Genomic DNA, 24,723 nt, shown 5'->3' on the forward strand with positions numbered 1-24,723 from the left:
TCCTTCAAAGATGAAGGTTGGGTCGCCCTGATAAATAAGCTCCTAAACCATTAGAGTACCAGTGGGGGTGGGGTGGTGTGAGCGATTCTGTGAATGGGTTGCAGCAGAGGGAGATGATGAATATCAGTTGCAGCCCAAGACCACATGGAATGGTAGGAGCTCCAGTTTGGTCTCCCTGGGAAAGGAGACCAATCAGAACCCTGGAGACGTGAACTTGTACCAAGCAAGTGAAACCTGGTGGCACAATGAGCGGACTGTGGTGGATGCTATGGTATGCCTTCTGGCTGAGGAATGCTCTCCCTTCACTGCCGATGGCTCACAACTGTTGTCTCAGTCTCCAGACATTGCCGTGTGCGGCAGCTTTCGCCCAAGGTCACACCCTTTCCTCAACGGTAGCTTGCATCCAATGACTGCTTGAGGCAGGGTTACAAAGTGTGGACTTCTGACTTCAAGGCAGGACATCGCCAAGGGCCATCCCAGCTTCGGAGCTCCTGTGGCTTTGGCTCAGGCCTCTGCTGTGACTGCATTATAGTTCAAGTCTTCCCTCTGCCCCCATGCTGTGTCCCTCGCTCCATCATGGGTGTCCGTCTCGAGAGCACTCCTCAGTAAACCTTGCACACGGTTCTTAGTCTCAGACATTTCCTGGAGAACCCGGTCTATGGCAGGGATATCTATAAACTGATTTTTCACTGGGAATGGGTCTAGCTGTGTTAAGACCAACAGCAGACCAACTGCTGTAGCAAACAATGTCAGAATCCTGGTGGCTCACCACAAATGAAAATCCTGATGAGTGTCTTTGTCACTAGTGACAATTCTGATGAGATTGCTTCTGGTTATTTGGCTTACCTGAGTCCTTGAAATGGTTGGCACCAGCTTCACTGCCTGGCGTCCGTCTACTGTCTCTGTGGAGGGGGTCTCTGCCCAGGGAGCGCGTGGAAGCCTTAACCACACAGGACACACTGGACATGATGCAGCCCCTTTGCTCACGTTCCGTTGGTGAGTCCCATGAACTGACCTGGGAGGGAGTAGGTGCGGGAATTAAAAACTGGAAGGAAGGCCCCTCCCCAGAAACAATGCCACACGGTGTCAGAGGGGGCACGAACGTTCAGTCGTTGTCTCCACCACACCGTCCTAAGCAAAGTTGTGACATACGGGAGGTCTGTCTTGACTTCACTCAGCCTCCCAGTTCTGTGACCCTCCCCTTCCAGACACTGGTCTCTGACTGCTCTTTGAAGACTTGCTCTCCAAGAGCAGTGAAATTGACCACCTAAATCATTAGCTGATAAGCAGATAATCGGCTTACTACCCAGCCCTTCCCTGGAGTTTCAATTCTCTCCCTTCCAACTTCAGCAGGCTCTTCCACAACCCTACCCCTTTGCCCATGCAGTGACCCCTGCCTGGAGCACCGTCACCCCCTGCCTGGAGCATTGCCATCCCTAGCTGTGAATGGGTGGGTCTTCTCTTTCTTTAAGAGCCAGAGCAGAAGTCACCTTCTCAGTGTTCTGGACCCCTTGGGCATATCTGGATTACCATTCATCACACTGGAACGTGCTGTTTGCCTATGAGTCTTCTTCTCTGGGGCCAACGTGGTGTTTATTCGTGAGCGTGTAAATGCCGTGAGAATAGCCCTCCCATGGGGTCAGGGATTCTTCTCCACTGCTCTGTCCCCTCCCGGGGCCTAGGACAGTGCCCACGCCACGGTCAGCATTTGGTGAATGAAGGATCCTTTGTAACCTTTCTGCCCTGGCACATGGCCCGGCATGTAGCAGGCACTCTGTTGTTGAAGGACAGTGCTTATGAGGTCAGAAGCACCGGCAATCTTAGGCAATCCTTGCTCGCCGTGCAGTTTCAGGCAGTGTATTGGAGGGATAGTTGTGAATCTGAGAAGTCCTTCTAGGTCTTGCTCAAATTATTCTACCTGGACACGCACAAGCATGTGCGCATGCACTCCTTTATTCCTGGCCCTCCCTCCGAATCCTTTCGGAGGACGGTGGCCCAAGAAAACTAGTTCTTGTAAAACTGGTTCTTGTCAAACCATTTCCTTATTTTTCTACCCAAAGAGGATAAAACCCTGGGGAGTGAAGCGGTAGGAATCCCTGCCTCCACCTCGCCCACCCCCCACCCCAGCCGTGGGCGGTGGGTTGGGGGGGGCACCTCCAGGGCTGGCTCATCATCAGACGCAATTGTTCCCACAAAGGCACAGAACTTGAGACTTAAATTGGATTTGCCTGTGGCTTTGTGCTCTTCGAGTCCTCCCTCCTTTGTTTTTGATTTATCGTTTTAATCAGTGGTAGTCAATCATTCCCTCTCCGTCTTGCTCACCATAAACACAACCCCTTGCCAAAAAAATTATGAGTGTATTAAATGATTTTATTACAGTAAACTGCAGATTGTACAGTGTAAACACAGGTGCTGCTCAAACTCTACACCCTCCAGTTCTGTCCAGACCAGCATGGGTGCCACGGAAAGACGAAGCTCCCTAAGAGTCAGAGGACAGGAGGTCATTTGGTTCAACCTTTCACCACTGAGATAAAGAAATGGGGGTCTGGGAGGGGAAGCCTTGGTCTCAGGTCATACTGATGGCCCACTGGCGGAGCTGGGATCAGACCTGGAGTCCTCCGATGTCTAAAATCCCTTCCACGACACCTCGGCTCTCTCCTCTCTTCTCCCACGTTCATTGTAGGCACACGTCAAGAGGGTACAAATGCTGGTGGAGGAAACGGAGAATTTGAATGTTGTCATTTGTCCCGGGCTGTGTATACACCAGGGATCTTTCTCTCCTGCGGTTGGTTGGGGTAAATGCGGGACACGGGACAAAAGGCAGGTAGGTCTCCCTGCATCCCATCCTGGCATGGGAGTGGTGGGGACTTCCTATTCTCTAAGGCTGGCTGCCTCGGGCATTGTTCTGGGGACAGGAAGCAGACACAACAAAAGGAGGCTTTTCCTGGGACGAGGCCTTGGGAGGGCTGCCCCGCCCAGCGGCTGCTGCTTGGTGAGGAGGAGAACGTTTTCCTGTAATGGCCTGACCACCTTGGAAGGTTTCCAAAGTGCCTCACCCAAGAACCTACGGAGCCTTGGAGTGGAATTTCTTTTGGTTCAGGGATAGAGTAAGAAGAATAAGAAACGCTTTGGGGCTAATTTCACCAAGGGAGTTACCCCAAATATCTTTCATCACTGACCATGAAACAGGCATTGTCCAAACAGGTGATTTATCAGGTGGATGGGACACTCTTAGGGGAGTAGATCCTGAAGATAGACTACTTGGAACAATCCATTGACAATGACACTTCCCACGGGGACATTTCTTAGCCTTTGAGAATCACCACGGATATACCCACACGCACACATATGCAACGTACGTATGACACATATTCATATACAGTTTAGTCTGCACATTGGCCGTTTTCCCGCCTTCCTGTTTGTTTGCTAGTTTTGGCACATCTGGGCCTCTGTAGTAAACAGACCCAATATTTACCAAGCAGCTCCAAAGGTTACGTTTGCTTCTAAAAGTTTTTATTCCTGGTTCGTTTGGGTAAGTTTCAGCTCGCAAGAGAAGCTGTTTTCGCTGAGCCTGGGCTGCTGGAGAGAGGCAGGAACACAGGCCCATCTGTTGGAGATTGGAACAGAAATAGCCCCCTTTAAAAATAAATCTCCGCTTTTAACTCCGTAGATAAAAATATCTGAATAAAGGACAATTCTTAATCTCCACCTTCTCCCCTGCTTGACTCAAGCGTTTCTAAGTGGAGTTTTGTTTTTTTTTTTTTCCCTCTCCTTCTCCTTTTACAGGTTTCATTTTGGCTTTGATTCTAGCGAGTTTACTGACAGATTACTTCATTTTAACTATATGGCTTTTCTGTCTAGTGGGAGGCATATTTCTAAGTATCATATTTATCAAAAGAGCTCTGCAAAACAAGGGCCAGAATTACTCTTTTGATGGTTCCCCCTCTAACTACAACCACAATAAATTTTGTGAGAAAGAATGCTCAACTGGGGACCTTTTATGTTAAAGCCGAGAACCGGGGTTCAGACATTGTCACTTTCAAACCTCCACCAGTTGGGCCGATTCCCCGCCCCCCCTTCCTCCGCCCTCCCCGGGCAAAAAATCTCACATCTGGTCTCACTTGCAAGGCTGGTCCTGGGCTCCCAGGGGCTCCATATTTTCCCCCCTATAACTTTAAATCAGAGGAGCATTTCAGTAAATCACAGGGAACACTTATTTATTGGACATAGTTTTGGGTCTCTTAAAGCATGGAAAATAAATTTAATGGAGCGTTCGGAGCATTTCTCCAATCTTTTGAGGGATTACTTGGGGAATTTGTCAACTGCGCCAAGCCCAGCAGCCTGATCCAGAGAGATGGGGAGGAAATGATGGGAGAATCTTCTCAGAGGGCCCAGGTGGATCCTAAATCAGCCCCAGAAAGATTAATCTAAGGGGCCCGGTTACCAGCAAGGTTGATTGGCAGCACTGCCGTTTATTTAATAAACTATCATTTCAGCTGGAGGGTGACTTTAATCTGAATTACATTTTGTTTTTGTCATCCACTCTTGCCAAGTAATTTATGGAATACCATAGCGTGCTTCCTTGCCTCAAATGGCAGAGCGGGTCTGGGAGACCTGTGGCAACCGTGAGGGGCACAGAGAACAGTCCAGAGTGGGAAGGTGGAGAGAGGTAAGGACCCCCGGCTCGCCTGCCGCATGCCCTGGGGTGTGGTGGGTGTCATTTGGGGCTGTGGGGATCATGTTTGGAGACGGCCTGGCCTGAGGAAAACATAAAGGTGTTGATTGCTCATAATCAAGGGATGTGGAATTTGAATTTCCTGGGACAGATCAGAGCTGATGGGTGGGTCTCCATGGGCAAGGCGGTCCGTCTGCTGGGCTGGGTGGGCAAGTTTTGTTCCTGGTGCCCTTGAGTAGGAAATGAGGGTAGTTGGGGCTGGCCCTTCTTCTCTGAGGGAAGCCTGTCAGGAAAAGGTTTCTTAGGCTTTAGAAACCTGGGGCACTGATGTTCAGAGTAGTGTCAGGGATTCTTTAGGACAGGAAGATGGAAGGCTGGTTGCTGATGTAACCTTCAGGAAGATGTGCTTCCCCTTCAGATGGAAGCTGCTGGAAGAACAAAGGTCTGTTCATGAGGGCAGACAGGCTTTGTGTTCGGAGGCAGAGTAACAATGACATTATTGTGGTCATTATTAGTATTACTGCAACAGCACCCACGCCCTCCCCCGGAAGTGTTTTGGTTCTTACCTTCTGACTTGTCTTTATCTCAGGCTCCGTTAAGAAGGAAGAGGGCTCATTTTCTTGTTTTTTTTTTTAGGCGAACACGGGTAAACTGAGGAACAGGCTTGGAATGCAAAAAGGAACAAAGGTTGGTGGAGATGCTCCAGCAACAGGGGTGCAGCAGGGCGACAGGGACACAGGAGAAGTCCCTTTCCAACTTTCACAACGCCCCCAGGATCCCCAGGGGCTGGAGAAAATTCTGCGCCAGTTGTCGATTTTCTCGGAGTTTCTCTGATATCCTGGAGAGGGTTTTGCTCTAATTTCCCATCATCAGATATGAGCTCTTAGTATTCTGAGATAGTCTCCCTCTTCTTTGCTTCTTTAGTCTTTGCTTTTTTAGCCTATGCTCAGGACCTCCTGAATAGCCATGGGCCAGGCGTTGGGAGCTGGGGAGCTCCCAGGGACCACGGAGGTGGTGGCTTTAAGAATGAAGAGGGTCGCTGGGGAGGCAGGATGACCTGCCTCCCACCCATGGCAGAGTAGGGTGGGTCCCTACTCTCTCCACACTCAAAGTATAGCACAAATTGGATCTCTGTCCGTTGGGTTAATTCAGCTGGGTTGTTAGGTGTGGGTATGAAGGTTAGAAAATTACATGAGTAGGGCTTCGCTGCTCAGCAAGAGCCCTTAGGCTTACCCTGACTTTCATGAGACCTCTCACCAGACCTCTCATGTGCACGGTCTTCCTGACTGCCTAAGGTCTCTCACCAGCTGGTGTCAGCCAGGTTTGCAGGCTTGATTCCTACCTATCCTTCCCCCCTGCCCCTTTCCTCCAGCTCCATCTCTAAACTCTGGCCCCCATATGGTCCCAGGAACACATGGGACTCAGATTCCCCTTCTCCCTTTTGCTTTGGTGGCCCTTCTCTCCCTGTCCATCCGTTCAGTTCTACATACACTCCGGGGAAGAGATCAAGTTTTGTTTTCTCCTAGAACATGTCCCTGGCCACTTTGCTTCCTCTGACTGGCTTCCCCCACTGCTGTCTGTAGCATCAACTTAAATACTGTTTGGAATTGTCCTTATTGACTCGCTGTTTCTCTGGACTGTCCCATCTCCTTGCTGGTAAACGAGGGACTTGGATGGGTGACCGCTAAGGTCCTTTGCGGTTCTGACATCCTGGGATACTATGTGTGTCTCATCTCATCATCTGGACTGTAAACTTCTCAGAAGCAAGGATAATATCTTTTCTTTGCATTGACCAGTCCACTGCTGGGCTCTGAGTGGGTATTCCATAAGAACTTTCGTTGACCTGACCTTTTTGTGAACTTTCTCTGACTGGAAATGGAAGGTACGAGGAAGGGCTTAGGTGCCCTGGAAGCCTGGTCTTGCAGTCTGGCCTGAAGTTAAATTGTTCTGCGGTCTGTGGATGCGGTGAAAATTGCCATGGACATCTCAACTCTCAATGTACTCTGCGACAGGGAGTTGACATAGGGGAGCTTTGCCCATTTTTTTTAATGTTTATTTTTTATTTTTGAGAGTGAGAGAGAGATACAGTGCGAGTAGGGGAGGGGCAGAGAGAGAGAGAGAGAGGGAGACACAAAATCCCAAGCAGGCTCCAGGCTCTGAGCCATCAGCACAGAGCCCGACGTGGGGCTCGAACCCACAAACTGTGAGATCATGACCTCAACGTATACAGTTTATGGTAAAGTAGAAAATAGTGCTCAGCCCGGCTCACACTTTGGTTTGGCCGCGTCACTACCCTCGGGACTCTGGCAAGTCACGTGGCCTCTGTCACTTGTGTTGGTTTGCCTCAGAAATGACAATTGTGATACCTGCCCTGTCTCTCGGAGGGTTGTTATGGGAATAAGGAGATGAGTCATGTGAAGATGAACTGTCAAACATGAGGCTAATAGAGGGAGGTGTGAAGTGTGGTTATGTAATATCTCCACATCAAAAGTCACAAAAAGTGAAACATAAAAAGAGAGTATCAAAAGGCTCTCTCTTTCCCTCGTTTGCTGTTGGACAAAGAACCACTTCTCTTCTCTGGATAATCCTCTGTAGAGACCCCCCCCCCCCCACCTCGCCAAATACAATAAAATGAAATAAAATAAGATAAAAAGGAACAGGGTACAAGAAAAGAAAGTCCAGGAGTAAGAGGGAACATCCTGGTATATTCTGAAAGTTGACTCTGGGAGGAGAGGAAAACATGAGCAAACAAAGCTGTCACTCACTGGCAAGCTGCTTCCTCTGGGGAAGAATCTCTGTGAAGAAACGCTGAAGATCTGAATGTTGCCTGGGAGCAGGAGCAGAGACCGTCGCTGTGGCTGGTAAACCAGGGCCTCCGGGATGGAGCCCTTCCTGTCCATTCTTGGGGTATCCGCAGCTCTGAGGGGGTCATGCTGTTGGGTAAGAGTCTGCCTGACCATTTCCTCAGCGTCCCAGCAGCCCTTGTGAACGGGCACGGTTGAGTGTGCACGGTGGTGCGGGGCCTCGCGTGGCAGACATTGACTCGAATATACCCACCCGCCCTTGGGCTCTCTCTCACACTCAAGGCTCACTTCCCACTTCCCCTTTTTCCTGTCCCAGCTTCCCTTCTTTTGACATCCATCTGCCTTGCCTGTCAATTGTCACCCCATGAATCAAAGTCAGAGGACTTCCCAAAGCTGGCCACTGGGCCTCTAGCCTTCTAGAAAACTGTTTGTGTGCGAGCAGACAAAGGACCACCCGCCCCCCCCCCACAACGCACCATCACGACTCTCCAAGACGATGATTGAGTTTTTCCCCTGTTCTGCTTGATACTTCTGCCAAAGCAAGAAAAATCCTCATTGAAGTCTAGCAGGAAATCCAATAAAAATTCTTCAAAAGATGGGCTTGACATTGAAAAACAGCAAAATTATAAAATAGGCCTTAGAAAAGAGAGAGGAGAGTTATTATATCTGGCACCAAGCAAAAGCCCCGAGACCCCGTCCAAATGAGCCATCACAGATTGAAAGTGTTTAGCTTCCCGTTGATTAAATATGGAGAAGGACCCAGGGCCTGCCAAGCCTCGGGGATCCAAAGTTTGTTTTCAGTCAGAATGTGTTTTCAGTCAATGGAAAAAATGGTCGGCCTGCGCTGGGCTATGTAACCGAGAAGCCCCAGGTTTGGGGTGAGTAATGGCTGTGAAGCAGAAAACCATGAGGGTTGTTAATCATCCCTCCCAGGCCCCTGTAATTTAACTCAGCGACTCATTCGACTTGGAAGGCTCCCCCCACTCCCTTTCTTCCTTCTCCCTCAGTTGATTTTGCTCAAGGGGGAATAGATGAGTCCTTCTGATGCTTGTCTCTGCATTTCAGTTGTTAAAACTCCTCACCCGCAAGACCTCCCTCTCCCCAGACGGGCCCCCATCTCCCGCTGCTCTGAACACCCTGGGGACGCAGGAACCGAGAGAGAGAGGAGCCGCAGTCACATCCGTGGGGTTCTTTCAGGGAAATCTCTTTGTCCCACGAGCTTCCTGGAATGGAGGCCTGGAAAAATCTCTTCCTTCGCCATTGCCTTTCCAAGGGAGGCTGTTTCTCAGAGGTGTTTACTGACATTCTTTAAACAGGGTTATCTTGTTCCAGACTTGCAGGCGGGCTCTCCTCTGGCCCGCTGCATTCCCATACAATTAAGGGTGTAGGGAGTCTGTTTTCGAATATCATTCAAGGCCCTAAGCGTGGGGCTCTGGGAGAGAATGAAAGGGAGAGAGACAGAGAGAGAGAGAGAGAGCGCGCGCGGGCCCGTAGAGCCCGATAGCGCGTAGAGCTAGAACTCTGAGGTAAAGTCAAACCTTTCCTGTCAAATGCAAACGCCTATTCTATGTTTCCACTTGAAGTTTTACACCCTGTGAGTAGCCTCTGCAGTGAGGGGATGCTGGCACATTTCGGATTCTCTTTCCTCTGCTCCCCCCCTCCACCCCACAGGAGCCAGGGCTTTCACTGGCACCAGGGGTTCATCCTCTTCACCTCTCCAGACGCCTGTGATTCATGGGTCCCACGGCGCTGAAATCTGGCTACAGTTGCAGGGGGTAGGCCCTGCCCAGCATTCTTGTGGTCTGTGCTTGTTTCAAAATGGCGGTCGGCCCCAGCCACAGCCTCATCAAAGTACAGGCGGCTTGATACCTTTCGGCAGGGCACCCACATTTGGTTACAGGAAGTCACGCCGACCAAATATTTTTGTGGACTGGGCAAATAAACTAAAGAAGATGAGTAAACAAGAGGCTTTCTAATGACGACATGTGAAACGCTCAGGGGTTTAGTGGAAACGGATTCTTTTGTAAGGAGAGCAGGTCTCAGGCAGCTTGGCTGCAGAGGACATGTGTTCGGGCCGCAGATGCCCAGAACGATGAGCGAGGAAGGGACAAGGAGGAGACGGCTCCATGGGGCTAGGTTGTCCCAAATAGCAGTTAGAGGCGTTCTGGGCAGGGAGAAGAATGAAACGCTGTGGGCAGGATGTAGGTGCGTGTGCACGCGTACGTGTGGGCACGCATGTGCGTATGCGTGTGCGTGCATGTCTGTGTGCTTCCTCCTTTCAAGAGGAAGGAGAAGAACTGAGTCAAAGCTAGTCCTCATGGACAACCCTCTGCCTTCACATTATTATAATCCTCCTCCTCCTCCCCCTCCTCACCATGACGGTTATTTATTGAGTCATGACAACGTGCCAGCGTGGTGCTGGCAGCTTCGTGTGTCATCTGAGGCAGCCCTTCCAACGACTCCTTGGGACATGCCTCATTTTCCTTCTTCACGGTAGGAACCTGAGATTCAGAGTCCAGAAGAACACAAAGCTTAAAAGTGGCACAGTCGGGATTTGACCCAGGTCTGTCTAGCTTCAGCCCTGAACCCGCAGAGGCAGTCTGGTGGGCAGGCTATGGCAGGCAGTGATTCCAGGGCCCAGACGTTTGGAGAGAGCCCAGGAGGGTCCAGATCAAACATGCCACTTCACAGGGGGAAGAAAACCAGAAGCCTCATCTGGTGGGGAGTCTGCATTTCAAAAGTTGTGGAGGCTGCTGGGGGCCTCATGGACAAGAGCAAGCGCAGATTGGAGGTCACTGTCACCATCAATCACCACCAGCCTTTTGTTGGTAGGGTTGAACGGGAAGGGGCTGGTTTAGGCACCAAGCAGAGAGGGTGAACCAACAGCACTGAGGGGACTCTGCTGGTGGCAGGAGATGGGAAAGAGCATTTACAATTTTAAGATGAATCTCCATGGTTTGGGGAATACTCTGATAGAAGACAAGGTGCTGTTTCTAGGTCCCAGAGGTGTGACGATGAACAGCATTCCCATAATGAGCTAGCTCATCCCGATGTTGAGTCACCCCTTAAAAAGACTAGATATTTTAGGGCGCCAGGGTGGCTCAGTCGGTTAAGCGCCAGACTTCGGACTTTGGCTAAGGTCACGATCTCATGGTTTGTGGGTTCAAGCCCCACATCGGGCTCTGTGCGGACAGCTCGGAGCCTGGAGCCTGCTTCAGATTCTGCGTCTCCCTCTCTCTCTCTGCCCCTTCCCCCATTCACTCTCTCTCTCAAAAATAAACATTAAGGGGCGCCTGGGTGGCGCAGTCGGTTAAGCGTCCGACTTCAGCCAGGTCACGATCTCGCGGTCTGTGAGTTCGAGCCCCGCGTCAGGCTCTGGGCTGATGGCTCAGAGCCTGGAGCCTGTTTCCGATTCTGTGTCTCCCTCTCTCTCTGCCCCTCCCCCGTTCATGCTCTGTCTCTCTCTGTCCCAAAAATAAATAAACGTTGAAAAAATAAACATTAAGAAAAAAAAAGAGACTAGATGTTTTATGTATTTATCAGTCCAGTTTTGAACGCTTCCTTGATCCACATCACCCACAGACCTGGAAGTTATCAAGAAATACATTATTATGTTTGCATTCAGAGATACTTTACAGTTGAGAAAAATATATACATGAAACATAAAGTTTAATAGTAGCCAATATATACATTATCTATCTATCTATCAATCATCTAGCTATCTATCATCTATCTAATGTGTCAGACACTGTTTTAAGTACGTGCGTGTGTTAGTCATGTCTAACAATGACTGGTTTAGGTGAGCACTCCCGTGACCCCCACTTTTCATATGAAGAAACTGAGGCACAAGGAGGCAAAGTAACTTGCCCATATGGCTAGTGAGCAGTAGAGCCAGCATTCAACTCCAGGCTGTGTGGAGAAGGCAGAGAGGCGGTGATACCTTCAAGAATGGGGTGACGGGGCCCCTGGGTGGCTCAGTCGGTTGAGTGTCCAACTTTGGCTCAGGTCATGATCTTACAGTTTGTGATTCTGAGCCCTGCCTTGGGCTTGCTGCTCTCAGAGCATAGCCCGCTTTGGATCTTCTGTCTCCCCCTCTCTCTGTCCCTTCCCCGCTCATGCTCTCTCTCAAAATTAAATAAAACTTAAAAAAATTAAAAAAAAATGGGGTGAGTCATGGCTGAGACCTGTGGCCTGTGGGAGGTCGGGGAGGGAGGGCAGGGCCGGGTGAGCCCCCAGCTCTGGGAAGGAGTGGGGGAAGTTGAACTTGGCCAAGTTGTAGGATGGGGGTCTTCACGAGCCGAGGCTGGGGCGAGACTCTTTCTGGACTCTGCTGGGGAGAGAGAGGGAGCCTGACTACAGAGTGGGGGGTTGTCAGGGACCAGTGAGTGGCAGGTTCGGAATGCCAGGCAAAGAACTTGGTCCATTCCCTCTGAGGAGGGAGGGGGGTTCCCTGGGGGATTTGGAGCCTCGAGCTGGCATAGCATAAAGAACAAAGCACCAGGACACCTGAATTCCGGGCCCGGTGCTGCCTTTAGGTGTCTTGCCCACGGTCATTCAGCTAATTCATCTCTCTGGATTCCAGCTATCTCATTTTTTAAATAAAAGGATTAGGCTAGATGAACCCTTCTGGCTACAAATTTTGCGGCCAAACCAAAAGACTCTAACAGGGTTTTTGAGGCGGATTTTGGTGGTGGTGGGGGGGGTGGTAGAAGAAACTGGAGGCAGTGAAAACTTGGATTCAGAGAATGTGGAATGAGAAGGGATCTAAGAGCCCCACCTGCCCCATGTTTTCCAAGTGGGGAAACAGAGGCACAGAAAGGGGAGGTGGTTTTCCTCAGCCACACAGCTCATTATTGTAGAGCTGAGGTGACAATCCAGCCTCTGATACTTAGTCTACTAACCTGCCCGTGCCTGTTCCACCTCGGGTAGGAGCTGAGGGGAAACGTGCCTCGGGTCAGGGGTGGAAAAGAGTAGCAGGGAGGCTGAGCCGGAGAGTGCTAGCCACCTGCATTACCTGCTTGTTTTTTCAGCACTGGCTGAGTGCCCGTCCCCAAAGCTCAAGAGAGCTACTGATCTCTGGTTCCAGTCCCAGCTCTGCCATGGCAAGGCCCTGACTCTTTGGGGGTACTCTTGCACCTTCCTCTGTGAAATGGCCAGGGCTGGCCCTGCTCTGGACTGTGAGCTGAGGCCATGATGTCATGAGAGCCACCGGTCGGGGAAATTGGGGTCTGAGGTGGGACCAGTGTGGAGGCAGACTCCCAGGGCCTGGGCTCCCTTTCGGCTTCTCTGGGCCCGGGGCCCTGTTCCTCAAATGTCCTGTGGTGTGGCAAAGGGGCAGGTGCTCCGGCCTGAAGCTACAGGGCCGGGTGCAGGTGGTGAGCCTGGGGAGGGCTGTGCTGAGCCGCTGACACTTGAGTGAACCTCCCTCCCAGGTTCTTATTAGCACTGCTCCATGTCAAAGGAGTCTGGTAAAAGTTAACAGGCCTCCCTGACTCCAGGAGATCAGAGGGACAACTGGGAGCTTACTGGGGTCAGGGAGAGGTCACCGAAACCTGCTTGATCGAGTAGTCGCTGGGGCTGACCCTGGTCTACAGGCCTGTCCTGTCCCTTCCCTTAATCCAGAACCCAGGGCTCCTTCCAGGGTGGCTGACCTGAGCCCCCCTTTGTCTGAAGGCCCCTTGGAAGGTGTCCTGGGCCTTCCTTGTAAGGCCCCCTCTCTGTTGGCCTGCACCTTCCCTAGGCTGGGGCTCAGTGTGTGGGGGAGAGAAAGTGATGCAGTGGCGAGAGGGCAGGACAGCTCTGAGGACGAGGTGCTGGGCTGAACAGGGCCTGGGCTAGGCCTAACCAGGTGTGACCTAGGTCCCTGACCCCTGGTGGCCCAGAGTGGGAGGAGGTGAGGGTTGAGGGCTGGAAGGAGGCTGCTGGCTAACATTTACCAGGACCTTTGAAGATGTAAATGCTGCCCCAGCCCCTGTTGGGATTGATGGGGTCAGAGTTCACAGGCATGGTCGCTTGCTTCTCCAAGCGGGCTGGAAATCTTGCAGACAGATGGGTTAGGGTCCCTTGTAATAGGACTTTCCCAGGGAGGGAGGGCTCATGGAAACTGCTATTTCTGGGGCTCTCCTGGATGAGGCCCACTGGTCTGAACCCTGGGGAGAGGCTGACAGAAGCTGTTTTTTTCAATTGCTCACATTTGGGTATGTTTTCCAGGGTATATTTAGTCGCACTAATAAGGTCCATCATTGGGAGGGAAGCTACCGTCTCCTGCCTTTCCCTGATTTGTACTTTTTATTCTGTAAATACTAGATTGCTTGAAGTTTCCTGTTCACACTAGGTTCTTTTTCCTGTGCTCGTTTCTCTGTGAGCATGTCCTCTTCTCAGCCTGGCTAACTTCTATTTACCCTTCGGCATCACCTCCTCCAGGAAGCCTTCTGGGAACGGAATCTGCCCCACTCCTCTGTTCCATAGCATTCAGTGGTTCATTCTATCAATTACTATTTAAGTGTATGTACCAGGCCATGTCCTATTGGTAATGTATCAGTGCATGGAACAGACCAGAGATCATCCCTCAGGGAACTTCTATTCTGATGGTAATGATAGTGAACCATTGTATAACCTTATTTAAAATTTTTTTTTTCAACGTTTATTTATTTTTGGGACAGAGAGAGACAGAGCATGAACGGGGGAGGGGCAGAGAGAGAGGGAGACACAGAATCGGAAACAGGCTCCAGGCTCTGAGCCATCAGTCCAGAGCCTGACGCGGGGCTCGAACTCACGGACCGCGAGATCGTGACCTGGCTGAAGTCGGACGCTTAACCGACTGCGCCACCCAGGCGCCCCAGTATAACCTTATTTTAAATGCTTTATGTGTATTAACAAATTTAATCCCCAGAACCTCCCTAGGATTTGGTCAGTTAGTATCTACATTTTACATTTGAGGTTACCTAGCTGACAAGTAGCTAACTTAATTTGATTTAATCCTTACAGCAGCCCCAATGAGATAGATGTTGTTTTCCTCATTTTACAGGTGAGGAAACCAAGACAGAAAGTTAGGTAATTGGTCCAAGGTCATCTAGGCAGGAAACAGGTACCAAACAGGATGGCTCGAAGCCTGTGAAGGACCACATTGCCTCCCTGTAATGAGTACTCTGTGCCGCGCTGTGCATTGGTCCTTGCTAAGCACTGATCTCTTCTAGTCCTTGTAACAGTCATGTGAATGAGCTGTCCTTGCTCTGAGGCTGGCGGCCAGCATGTGCTAGAGATGGGACCCTTGCCTCTGTGCCGCAGGAAGCTGACCAAGGGAGAGGCGACCACTCTGAAGGCACCGAGTCCCAGTCTTCTGCTCCTTGCTGGCTAGGAGGCCTCAGGGCCTTGAAGAGCGGTGGGCCTGTGGTGCCTGGGGCTCCCTCCATCACAGGGAAGGCATCTGGTAACGGTGAGCCTTTGGTTCCAAGATTATTCCTCCCTGTTGAGATGTTTGAAGGGGTTAAAGGAGGTAATTGGACACAGCGAAGGTGTTCGGTGAATTTTTATTAGTTGTTGAGGAATCATTCTCTGTTCCAGAAAAACAACCGGATGCAGACGAAAATGCAGAGACTGCAAGTGTTTTGCTGTGGAAGGGGGAGGATTATAGCAGAGTGGACTTCTGTCTTCAGGCCTGGAGCAGGCGTGGGAGGTTCCTGCTTGACGTACGTTTGATTCCTTTGTTTTGATATCTGTTTTGTTTTGTTTTTTAAAGTTTATCTCTTTATTGAGAGAGAGAGAGAGAGAGAGAGAGAGAGAGAGCCGGGGAGGGGCAGAGAGAGAGGGAGAGAGTGAGAATCCCAAGCAGGCTCCACACGGTGCTGTGCCCTATGCGGGGCTCAATCCCACGACCCTGAGATCATGACCTGAGATGAAATCAAGAGTCAGACGCTTAACCGACTGAGCCGGTCAGGCGCCCCTTGTTTTTGTTTTAGTTTCTTTTTGCTCTTCCAATTAGGAAGAGACCATGGTCAAATCTTCTGACTCACCTGCCCATACTGTAGGGCCTAGCAGGCTGGCCAACTGGGTATGTGTATGGGAAGAGGGGGAGCAAGAAATGGGCAGCTGAACAGGGACCTGGAGCCCACACCCAGGTCTCCTGGCTTCTCACTCGTGCCATCAACCTTGTTCCCTTCCAGAGCCCTGTCTCCTGCAGCAGATAGCTGCCTCAGACCACCCCCCCCGCCCCCTCCTCCAATTTATGAATCCCTTATTTTGCTTGAGTAAGAGTCAAAATGCAGGACTGCACCTCAAAGAACTAAGCTCACTTAAACCACTGGCAGGTAATTTGATAGACGAGTTGGCCAGCGCCCGCTTTGGGAATTAAGCAAAGCCTGAGCCGTGGAGACAGTGGGAAACAAGCTTGAGGGACTGGTGAGCGGGTGGCCTCATTTCACCCAGGGACAGCCCCAGCCCCAGCCCCACAGCTCAAATTGGAAGGCTTGTGCGTGCCAGGTCGACAGTTCCCATTTTTCTCTCAGCCTCTCCCTCCAAAATGCAGGACCGGCGGACCCTGCCGATGCGTCCTCGCCGACTCACCTGGGGCGGGGGTATCTAACCAAGTGTCGGGGAGGGCGTGAGGGCCAGTCTGTCCCCACCAGCCTACGTCTCATCTCCCAGAACCCACAGGGTAAGAACGCCAGCAAGGGATCTCTCGTTGGGTGAGCTCGCTTGTTTGTTGGGCAAACTCAGAGGGAAGGAGGGCCTTCCAGCAGATGGGCGTGTGGTATGCAAATAGGCGTCTCATGGGCCACGTGCAGAAAGTGACCGCCTGTGGCAAGCTGCGCCACTCTGCCGAGGGGGCCCGTTGCAAAGGGGGAAACTTGTAGATCCTCTCATCTCGATGGGGACTACTCAGAGCTCTGACTTCAGATAAGCAGAACAAACAAGCCTCGGCCCAAGTGGGAACTGGTTCTGCCCCCTCTCTTTGCTTTTCTAAAGTCATCAAAGCCAAGTTCCTAAAGCCTGACTGTCTCACGGTGCTTTCTGATGGTTTCATTGTTTTGTTTATTGTGCTTATGACAGTGCTAACAGACCGCTTTCAAAGTGTGTTGATATTTCGGTTGTTTTTGAATGGCCCTTCTGTTTTTCTGCATCTGGACAGCATTACAGTCTGGCCCCAGAGACCCACTGGGTTCCTATAAAAGTGTACCAGGTCCCCTTTTGCAGAAAATACTGGCCATGGCAAGATCAGACACCCCATCTGGGCAGGAACAAACAGCAAAAACTAGAGCAGAATCATGAGACAGTATTCAGCAGCCAGGGAAGACGGGCCTGTGCTGGGTAGGGGCCAACGAGCACTGCCAGCTGGCCCGTGGGTGTTCTTTCTGTCCACACTCACAGTGTCATCTTCCCGCTGGAGGACTTTGCCTAGTAGAGGGCACAGGGCGATGCCACTAAACGCCGGTGGTCATCGGTGGGTTCCCACTCTCTTTGTCTTCTCCCAGGTTGTCTGGTCAGTCACCAGCATTAGTGTCCAAATAGGGGGCTCCTGGGGACCAGACGGAAAACAAGAGCTGGAAGAAGGGGACCAGCATGGAGTCCAGGGGAAAACCAGAAGGAGCAGGGTTACTAGAGGGCAGGGCAAGCACAGCTTACACTGCTTGTCTTCATAGCTCTTGGGGGATCTTTCGCTACATTGTCCACAAGGGCTGAAGTGGGGAAAAGGTGGAAGAGTCCTCCTAAGCCTCGTCCTCAGCGTTTAGGCCTTTCCCTTTCGACTTCTCTGCCTGCCGCACGCCCTCCCTGACACTTCTACAACCAGCTTCCTCCGGTGGGAGGGAGCCTCGGGGTACCGACCCGTGCAGAGGAAGTGAGTCACCCAGGCGATCTCACTCTATGAGTACAGGCTCTAATTCATTTCTTCAGGGTCTTCTCTGCTTTCTTCTTCCAGGATGGCTGAGATTTTCTTCAGCCCACGTACCCGACCAGCTTGTAAATGGTTCCCTCTCGTTTGGCTTCAGGAGTGGCAGGGCCCCTTTCTGCCTGACCTCCAGGTAATTCCGTGGCTCAGTGTGTGGCTCAGATTTAGCAAGCCCCTGAACTCGCTCTCCGAGTCAAATGGGACGAAGATGCAGAGGGCCGACTGTGAGCTCTGGTGCCTCGGGGGTGCAGTTCCAGGGGCCCGGCAGGTCCAGAGGAGGGGAGGAGTTAGCTCTGTCAGTTACATCTCAAACCGAACCACAGGAGGCTTATAGACTACAGTTAGTGTGTTCATGCCCATCAACTTGTTGGGGGAGGGGTCAGGGGCTGCAAAGTCTGATGGACCAGTGATGACTGGTCTCTACCCACTAAGCCTCAAAGTTCTTGACTTCTTTATGGCAATGTTCCCCAGTAGTTCCTTCTAGGTATATGCTACCATGTGAAAAATTCTTGTTTCAGCTCCCTGGCCTAATCCGGATCGTTCTCTTGAACTTTTAGCATCCGTAGAATCGCGTGTGTTTACTGCATTTACTTTAGCCCAGCTGGGACACTTGATCAAACCCTCACTGGCACCATTTTATTTCTCGGGAGTTGCCTTGGCCCTTGATTCCAGCAAGGAGACAAAAGAGAGACACTGCGTCAAGGGCTGGGCACATCCCCACAGGCCGGGCTGACTGGCCTCTGAGAAGTCTTCACAAAGGCATGAGTATTCTATAAGAAGGCCACTTCCTGGTTTCCAGTGTGATTCTCTGGATAGGTGAGAAAGAACTGTGGCCTCCATCTGCCACACAGTGTGTGTGTGTGTATGTGTGTGTGTGTGTGTGTGCGCGCGCGTATGTGTGAGTATGCGTGTGTGAACGCTTGTCATTTTGAAAAATTTCAAACTTTATGTAGCAGTTTCTTTCTCACCAGGGTCTCTGCTTGTGTGAAACTTTAATTTTATAGCTTTGGCTGTTAATTCATCATGGGCACCACCATTAATAAATATTTATGGAGCTTTCACTGAGCACAGCATGTTGAAATAAGAACTATATATTTGACTCAGAGGAGTCGATAGCAGATGGGGGTAGATTTGGGGAGGGGTTGGAGAAATAATCACTGAGGGTTCTTCCAACCTTGGGATCTTACGACTTAATAACTAAAGCGAGAGGGTCCGCTTGACACGCGCTGGGCAGTCAGTCTGCTCAGACAAGAGAATGGGGCTACAAGAAGGTAGTCACCTTCAGAAAACCCACCCAATGCTGGCGGCACATATGTCTGGCAAGGGATTCAGGGCTGCAAAGGGATGGGATGAATCTTCTCGGCCTTTCCCATGGTGCCCTCTAAAAGTAAATATTTGCTGATTGAGTGATGGTTTGCCATTTGATTTTGGAATTTAAAAGAAACGTAGACTTTGGGGGGAAATTTGGAGCCCATGGATTCTCTGGCAGGAAAGGACCAATTTGCTCCTGTTTTGCGGGGTGTCGGTGGCAGCTTGGTGCAAGTCTCCATTGGTGAGAACCCTGGAGTCGTGTGGGCAGAGAGCAAGTCTGGAGGGAGGGCTGCGTGCCTCTCACGGAGTTCAGTTAATCAGACCAGGAGCAGTCCGCCTGCCACAGCAGTGACTCAGGCCTCCTGGGGGGTTTTCTTCAACATTATGAAGATGAACAGGGCTCAGTGAATTCCCTTTGGACCTGGGCTTTGTGCTAATTGCCTCCATATTTATGGGAAGATGGGCCGACCACGGTGGCAGGCACTAGAGTGGAGGCCGTGGGTGCGCTCAGGAGAGTGGCCTGGGTTCTCGTGGAGTTGTGGAAAGGCGGATCTGAGCCCTGAGGGGTCAAGACGCTCCTGCTGTCAGGTGGGCAAGCTATTATTATCACTATTCCCTTTGTGCGAAAGAGAAACAGAGACAGAAACCAGGAGCGGTTACGTGCCCAAGGTAACACTGTCAGAACAGGGTCCACAGAGTCAAGGGCAACAGGAAATGGAGAGTCCCGATGGGCTGCCACTCAGTTCACAGATTTTCCACTGCCGTGTGGGTACGGGGAAGGCCGTCGAGCAGAGCTGAGTCTCTCTTTCTCACACAGGATGATGTTCAGTGTCTCACAAGCTGCTTTTCTCCTGTGTTAAACTGATGGGATTAGGGCTGAAGAGGGCTGATAGAGAAGCAGGGAACTAGGGAGTATTGCCTGCTTCCACATCTACTGCTACTTTAACTGTGTAGCTGCTTTACCGTTCCAGGCCTCTGTTCCCCTATCTGGAGAGTGAAGATAACAGTGATAACTAACCATCTCATAGCGTTGTTGGGGGTGTTAAATGAAATACTACATACAAGGAGATTTGCATCATGCGTGGAATACGAGTGGGTGCTTAATAACTATCAGGGGCCACTATAGGGAGGTTGTCTAGTGGTTTAAGGCACAGAATCAGAGCCTGACGACCTGAGCACCGAGAGGTTAAGTGACTTGCCAGGCCACACAGCTGGCGAGGAGCACAGTTGTGGTGAGTTCCATGGTCAGTATAGGCATTCCTTGAGATGTTCCGGGTTGGGTTCCAGAGCGCAACAATGAAGCAAGTATCAGGATAAAGCAAGTCAGCTGACTTCTTTGGTCTCCCAGCGCATGTAATAGTTATGTTTACCCTACAGTGTAGCCTATCAAGTGTGCAATAGCATTAGGTCTAAAAAAAAGGACATAACTTAAAAAAATTTTTTTTTCTAATGTTTATTTTTTTGGGAGAGAGACAGAGCATGAGCAGGGGAGGGGCAGAGGTGGGGGTGGGGGGAACACAGAATCTTGCCTGTCACAGATTCTGAGCTGTCAGCACAGAGTCCGACGTGGGGCTCGAGCTCACGAACCACGAGATCATGACCTGAGCCGAAGTCGGCCGCTTAACCGCCTGAGCCATCCAGGCGCCCCATAAGTACGTATCTTAATTTAAAAATAGTTTATTGCTAAAAAATGCTGACCATCACCCAAGCTTGCAGTGAAGGTGTCATCAGTGAACACAGATCACCATAACAACTATAACAATAACAACAGTGACAAAATTTGAAATATCATGCGAATTACCAAAATGTGACACAAAACACAAAGTGAGCCGCAAATGCTGTTGGGAAAACGGCGCTGAAAGATTTGTTTGAAGCAGGGTTGCCACAACCCTTCAATTTGTGAAAAATGCACTGTCTGAGAAGTGCAGTGAAATGAGGTATGTACTCTTTCCAGACTTCTCTGTGCTGGATCCTTTGATCTGGGGGACTGGGATGGGGCTCTTCGAGCAGCAGTGCTGGTCACAGGAGCTGTGATCAGGAAATCACAGGGTTGGGGTGATCTGACTCCCTGGCTCCCCTGGACGGGGGCTACCTGGTGAGGTGCAAAGCGCTGCAGGGGCTCTGGGGGACTGCTCCTCGTCGCCCTCCTGGGCCGGCTCTGGGCTAAGCCAGAGCAGCTGCCCTTGCCTACCCACAATCCAGTGGGGCCAGCTGCCTCCAGGCAGAGCGGAAGCCACGCGGTCCGGGCAGGGTGGGGGTGCCCCCGGCGCCCTGGGGATCTCGGTGCGGCTGTCAAGCCTCTGTTGGTGCCTGGTTCCCCCATAAAGCCATTATGTACCGGGAGAATTAATCATGCCGTTAGGTAAGCATTATGGCACTTTTATGGCAGCTTTGAAGCTAATCTGTCATTAATGCCTGCTGGATTATCATGATTTCTTGCAGTTGTGATTCATTAACTCGAGGCCTAATGGTAATTCTATTAAACATCTTCCATGACCGTTTGCCCCAACATGTCCCCACTCCGTTCCATTGTGCCGCCACGGTGGCGTGACTGGCAACCTGTGTGGTCTCGGAAGAGATGGACAGGTCCCCCTGCCAGCTAGAAAGTGCCCAACCGTGCACCCACCCCCTGCCCCACCTCCGAGCACGCCTCCTCCCCATTCCAGCCGGACTTTTTAGCCCATCCTCGCCTTTCTCCCAGGGGTGGCCACGATGCCTTTCCGGAAACACCCATGGCTGCTTTCCAGAGCCCAGGCTGGGCAGACACCTGATGGCTCCACAGGTGACTGTCAGTCCCACGGGCTCTACCTGTGGCCGACGTGGGTTTGGGGCCGAGAGAGAAACAGGGGCGCTGCTAAAGAAATCGGGCCACACGTGCCCCTTCCCCTTCTTGCTCAGAGCCGACGACACCCCCAGGGGAGGAGGCAGGCGGCCGGGACGGGAAGCAGGGGTGGCAAGCTGTTGACTGTGGGCCTGCCAGCATTAATAAAATCCCTTGGTGAGCTTTTTCAGAAAGAAATGGTTCTTTTAGGCTGGCTGTTCTCTGCAAAAGGTCAGCTTCGGGGCACGGCTTGACTGATGGGCTGTGAGTAGGCAAGAAAAAGAAAGCTGGGAGAAAGGGCTGCTGGGGGTGGGCCGACAGGAAGCCGGTGGAGGACTGGAGCACAGGCTCGTCCCAGGTGCCAGCATCTTGCCCCTCTTTCTGCACCATCAATCAAGCCCGGCTCCGATAGCTTCACAATTTGTAATGCCCCCGCCCCCTCCAACCTGCCCAAGTGCGCACCAGTGCTGACCCTTCTCGCCCCCATTCAGGCCTGTGCTGCCGCCCGGGTGATGGATGGCTTCTCCCCCCACCCCCCCGCCCCCACCCCAGGCTCGCCTTGCCACAGCTGGGGAAACACGGGCAGGTAACAGAGGTCAAACCCGGGGCAGCCGTAGTGACCCAGTCACCCAGGCCAAGGGACTCTGTGTTCCCAGAGGCAGCAGGTGATGCCAGGGATAAAGAAATAGAACTGAGAGAGGAAGCAAGAGAAGATTCCAACTATATAAGGAAAGGGTGGGGGGGGGGGGAGAGAAAAAAAACCCCAAACCAAAAAACCTCTCTGCATCCTGAGGTCTTCCAAGTCTTCTAAAAATCTCTAACATGGTGTGATGTCTTCTGTGCACAGCTACAACATTGCCTGCTCCACTCCATCTGTGTTTTCTCACGCCTGTGCGCTTTAAGAACCACTGAAATGGAAAACAAGTTAAAAAATACATAGATGTATATATAGTGAGACGGGAAAGAGAGAGGGCAGTACTCTGCAGCCCGTACTCACTTTTTTTTTTTGCACCAGTGTTTGTTGTAGGAAAAAGTGTATAAAAACAAACCCCAGACAACTGGAGTAAATATTCTCAACACATCAGCCGAGGAGAAGTCAGGATCCAAGGTTTCCATCCTTCCTCATTCTGGGCAGAGCTGGTAGGAAAAGAAAGGATCTCTGCCCATTTTCCAGCTTCTAGGTGGTGTCCCCCGTTTCTTGTGCATGGATGAAATGGTTCTCCCGCTGGAGGCCGGCAAACTGTGCTGAGGTGTGGGCTGACCAGTTGGCCCAGTGGGGACTGCCTTGGGAAGCTCCCTCCGAGGGCTTAGGGGCTTTCCGAACGCGGGGGGTGAAGGGTAGCCCAGACGTGGTGGGTGTATGTGCCTGTGTGCCTGTATGTGTGTGTGTGTGTGTGTGTGCGCACACGTGTGTGGTGCGGGAGAGGTCTGCGTCTGCTGCAAAGAGCAGCAGGTGAATTCAGTTCAGTGCGGGTGGCCTTGGGACCATCCTTGGCCATGAGGACCAGGGACCCTGCTCTCGGACACCCCTGGAGCCTGGCACAGACTTCCTCTTGGAACATCGGAGGCTGAGTAGGGGGTCCAGGCAAGGGAGTCTGGGGACCATGGATTTCCAAGTGACTCGAGCAGAGACAGCAGAGCGGGGTGGCTGGCAGGCCATGGCGGGGTCGGGGCTGGGGAAGCAAGGAAATGGAGGAAAGCAAAAACTGATAGGCGGTGGAAGGAGAGAGGAAGGGACAGGAAGAGCGCTGAGAGAAAGATCCAAGAGATAGATGGATCACGGGACAGGAGTCAGCAGGGAAAGAGAGAGGGAGAGGAAATTTAATGAGGGCAACTTGAAGGCCAGCTTTAACCAACAGCTGGCGGGGGGCCGGGTTTGATCTCCTTGTGAGTCAGGCGGCTTGATTAATTGTGGCCTGTGGAGGAGGACGGACACCTGGCCCTGCTGCTGGGCTCTTTGATCTCCGGGTTTCTCAGGGCCTGTGGGAGGGGAGTTGCTCGCCTGGCTGGGGGCTCCCTGAGAAGGAAGAGGGCGGCCCTGGAGAGGCTGGGAGAGTCAGGGCGGTGGGGGTGAGGGGGGGGGGCGACGGGAAGGCGAGGGGGCAACACAAAGGCCAGGCGGGTCTGGAGCCGTGAACAAAGCCTCCGGGAGGAAGGTCAGCTGTGGGAACGGGGACCGGAGGCAGCCTTTGAAGGGGAAGTTTCACCCATAATCTCTGGGCGATTCTTTGGTGAGGGTTCCTTCACCCTCTTTCTTACACCTTTGTGTAGAGACAGCTGAACTGTCAGGGGGAACCAGGAAGAGCAGACAGCCATTTGCACAAAATCGTGTTATGTTGCTTGTGGCTATGGGGCTAGCTGGTTTAATGAAGGAGTGAGCTCTTCTAGGGGCATGAGGAGAAGGGAGGTGTAGGACTCCCTGGAACTGGCTCCATTTTATGCATGTTGGATGGAAACAGATTTGAGAAAAGAAAGCGACATATTGCCAAAAAAAAAAAAAAAAAAAAACCACCCAACCCTCCAGAAGAAGGAAAAAAGGAACTAAAACCCTAATGCCCTTAAAAAAGAAAACCAAAAAAAAAAAAAAAAAGTCATATATTATGTCTTTGGACTAAAGCCAATGGTGTTCTGCCAATTTCAAATAATAGTGTAACTTGATTAAGAAACTTTACAGGATTTAAAGTTGTTGGCTTTTCTGACTCCTCTCTGAGACTTCTCCGTAAGTCACTGTCTACACCAGGCTAATTTGTTCCCAGATTCCTTAATCTTTTGCAAGTTGGTGATGACGTTTATGACTTGGTAGCCATATTGGAAGTGTTCATGATTTCTTTTGCTCATGACTTGCTCGCAGAATTTTTGGGCGACTTAAAACGTCACCCTGAAAATGTCCTGCTCTCGAAATACTCTGTGTGTGTGTGTGTGTGTGTGTGTGTGTGTGCGCGTGCGCGCGCGTTGTGTAAGCTCTTCAAGCTTTACCTGCCCTTGCTCTCCTTTTGGGTGGGCAAACTCCTGCTCATAGCTGCCTTAAGTCTCAGACACAAGAATGGGAACAAGAATGTCTCCCTAGAGTTCAGCCTGCACATGGCACATAGGACGCCAAAGGCTCTGCAGACCAGCTGCAAAGGGAATTCTAGAAGGAAGGAGAGGGGCACCTGGGTGGCTCAGGGGGTTAAGTGTCTGACTCTTGGTTTTGGCTCAGATCACGATCTCATGGTGTGTTGAGCTC

The 24,723-nt window shown here is 51.4% G+C and overlaps 1 protein-coding gene and 1 long non-coding RNA gene across 6 annotated transcripts; both read right to left on the reverse strand.

Moving 5' to 3' along the window:
- Positions 1–1,874: 1,874 nt before the first annotated feature.
- Positions 1,875–9,762, reverse strand: LOC111560125. 5 transcript variants are annotated; one of them, XR_002741711.2, is made up of 6 exons: positions 9,193–9,705; positions 7,956–8,115; positions 7,441–7,594; positions 5,242–5,338; positions 3,476–3,607; positions 1,879–2,707 (listed from the first exon to the last, which is right to left on the reverse strand). XR_002741711.2 is itself a non-coding variant. In XM_045055582.1 (4 exons), exons 1-4 carry the CDS (start codon positions 9,736–9,738, stop codon positions 2,626–2,628), a joined length of 837 nt encoding a protein of 278 aa, XP_044911517.1. In that variant the 5' UTR covers positions 9,739–9,762; the 3' UTR covers positions 1,875–2,625. The 5 variants fall into 5 exon arrangements, 1 of the variants encoding a protein (XP_044911517.1); XR_002741709.2 differs by having other exon boundaries at positions 1,880–2,707; positions 7,441–7,608; positions 9,193–9,702; XR_002741710.2 differs by having other exon boundaries at positions 1,881–2,707; positions 7,441–7,608; positions 7,956–8,010; positions 9,193–9,696.
- Positions 9,763–14,992: 5,230 nt separating this feature from the next.
- LOC109498857 lies at positions 14,993–16,173 on the reverse strand. The gene is made up of 2 exons (XR_002155822.3): positions 16,042–16,173; positions 14,993–15,224 (listed from the first exon to the last, which is right to left on the reverse strand). It is a non-coding gene; the product is annotated as an uncharacterized LOC109498857 (long non-coding RNA).
- Between the last annotated feature and the right edge of the window lie 8,550 nt (positions 16,174–24,723).

The sequence above is a fragment of the Felis catus genome, chromosome B1 (genome assembly GCF_018350175.1).
Source record: "Felis catus isolate Fca126 chromosome B1, F.catus_Fca126_mat1.0, whole genome shotgun sequence".
Lineage (NCBI taxonomy): Eukaryota > Metazoa > Chordata > Mammalia > Carnivora > Felidae > Felis > Felis catus.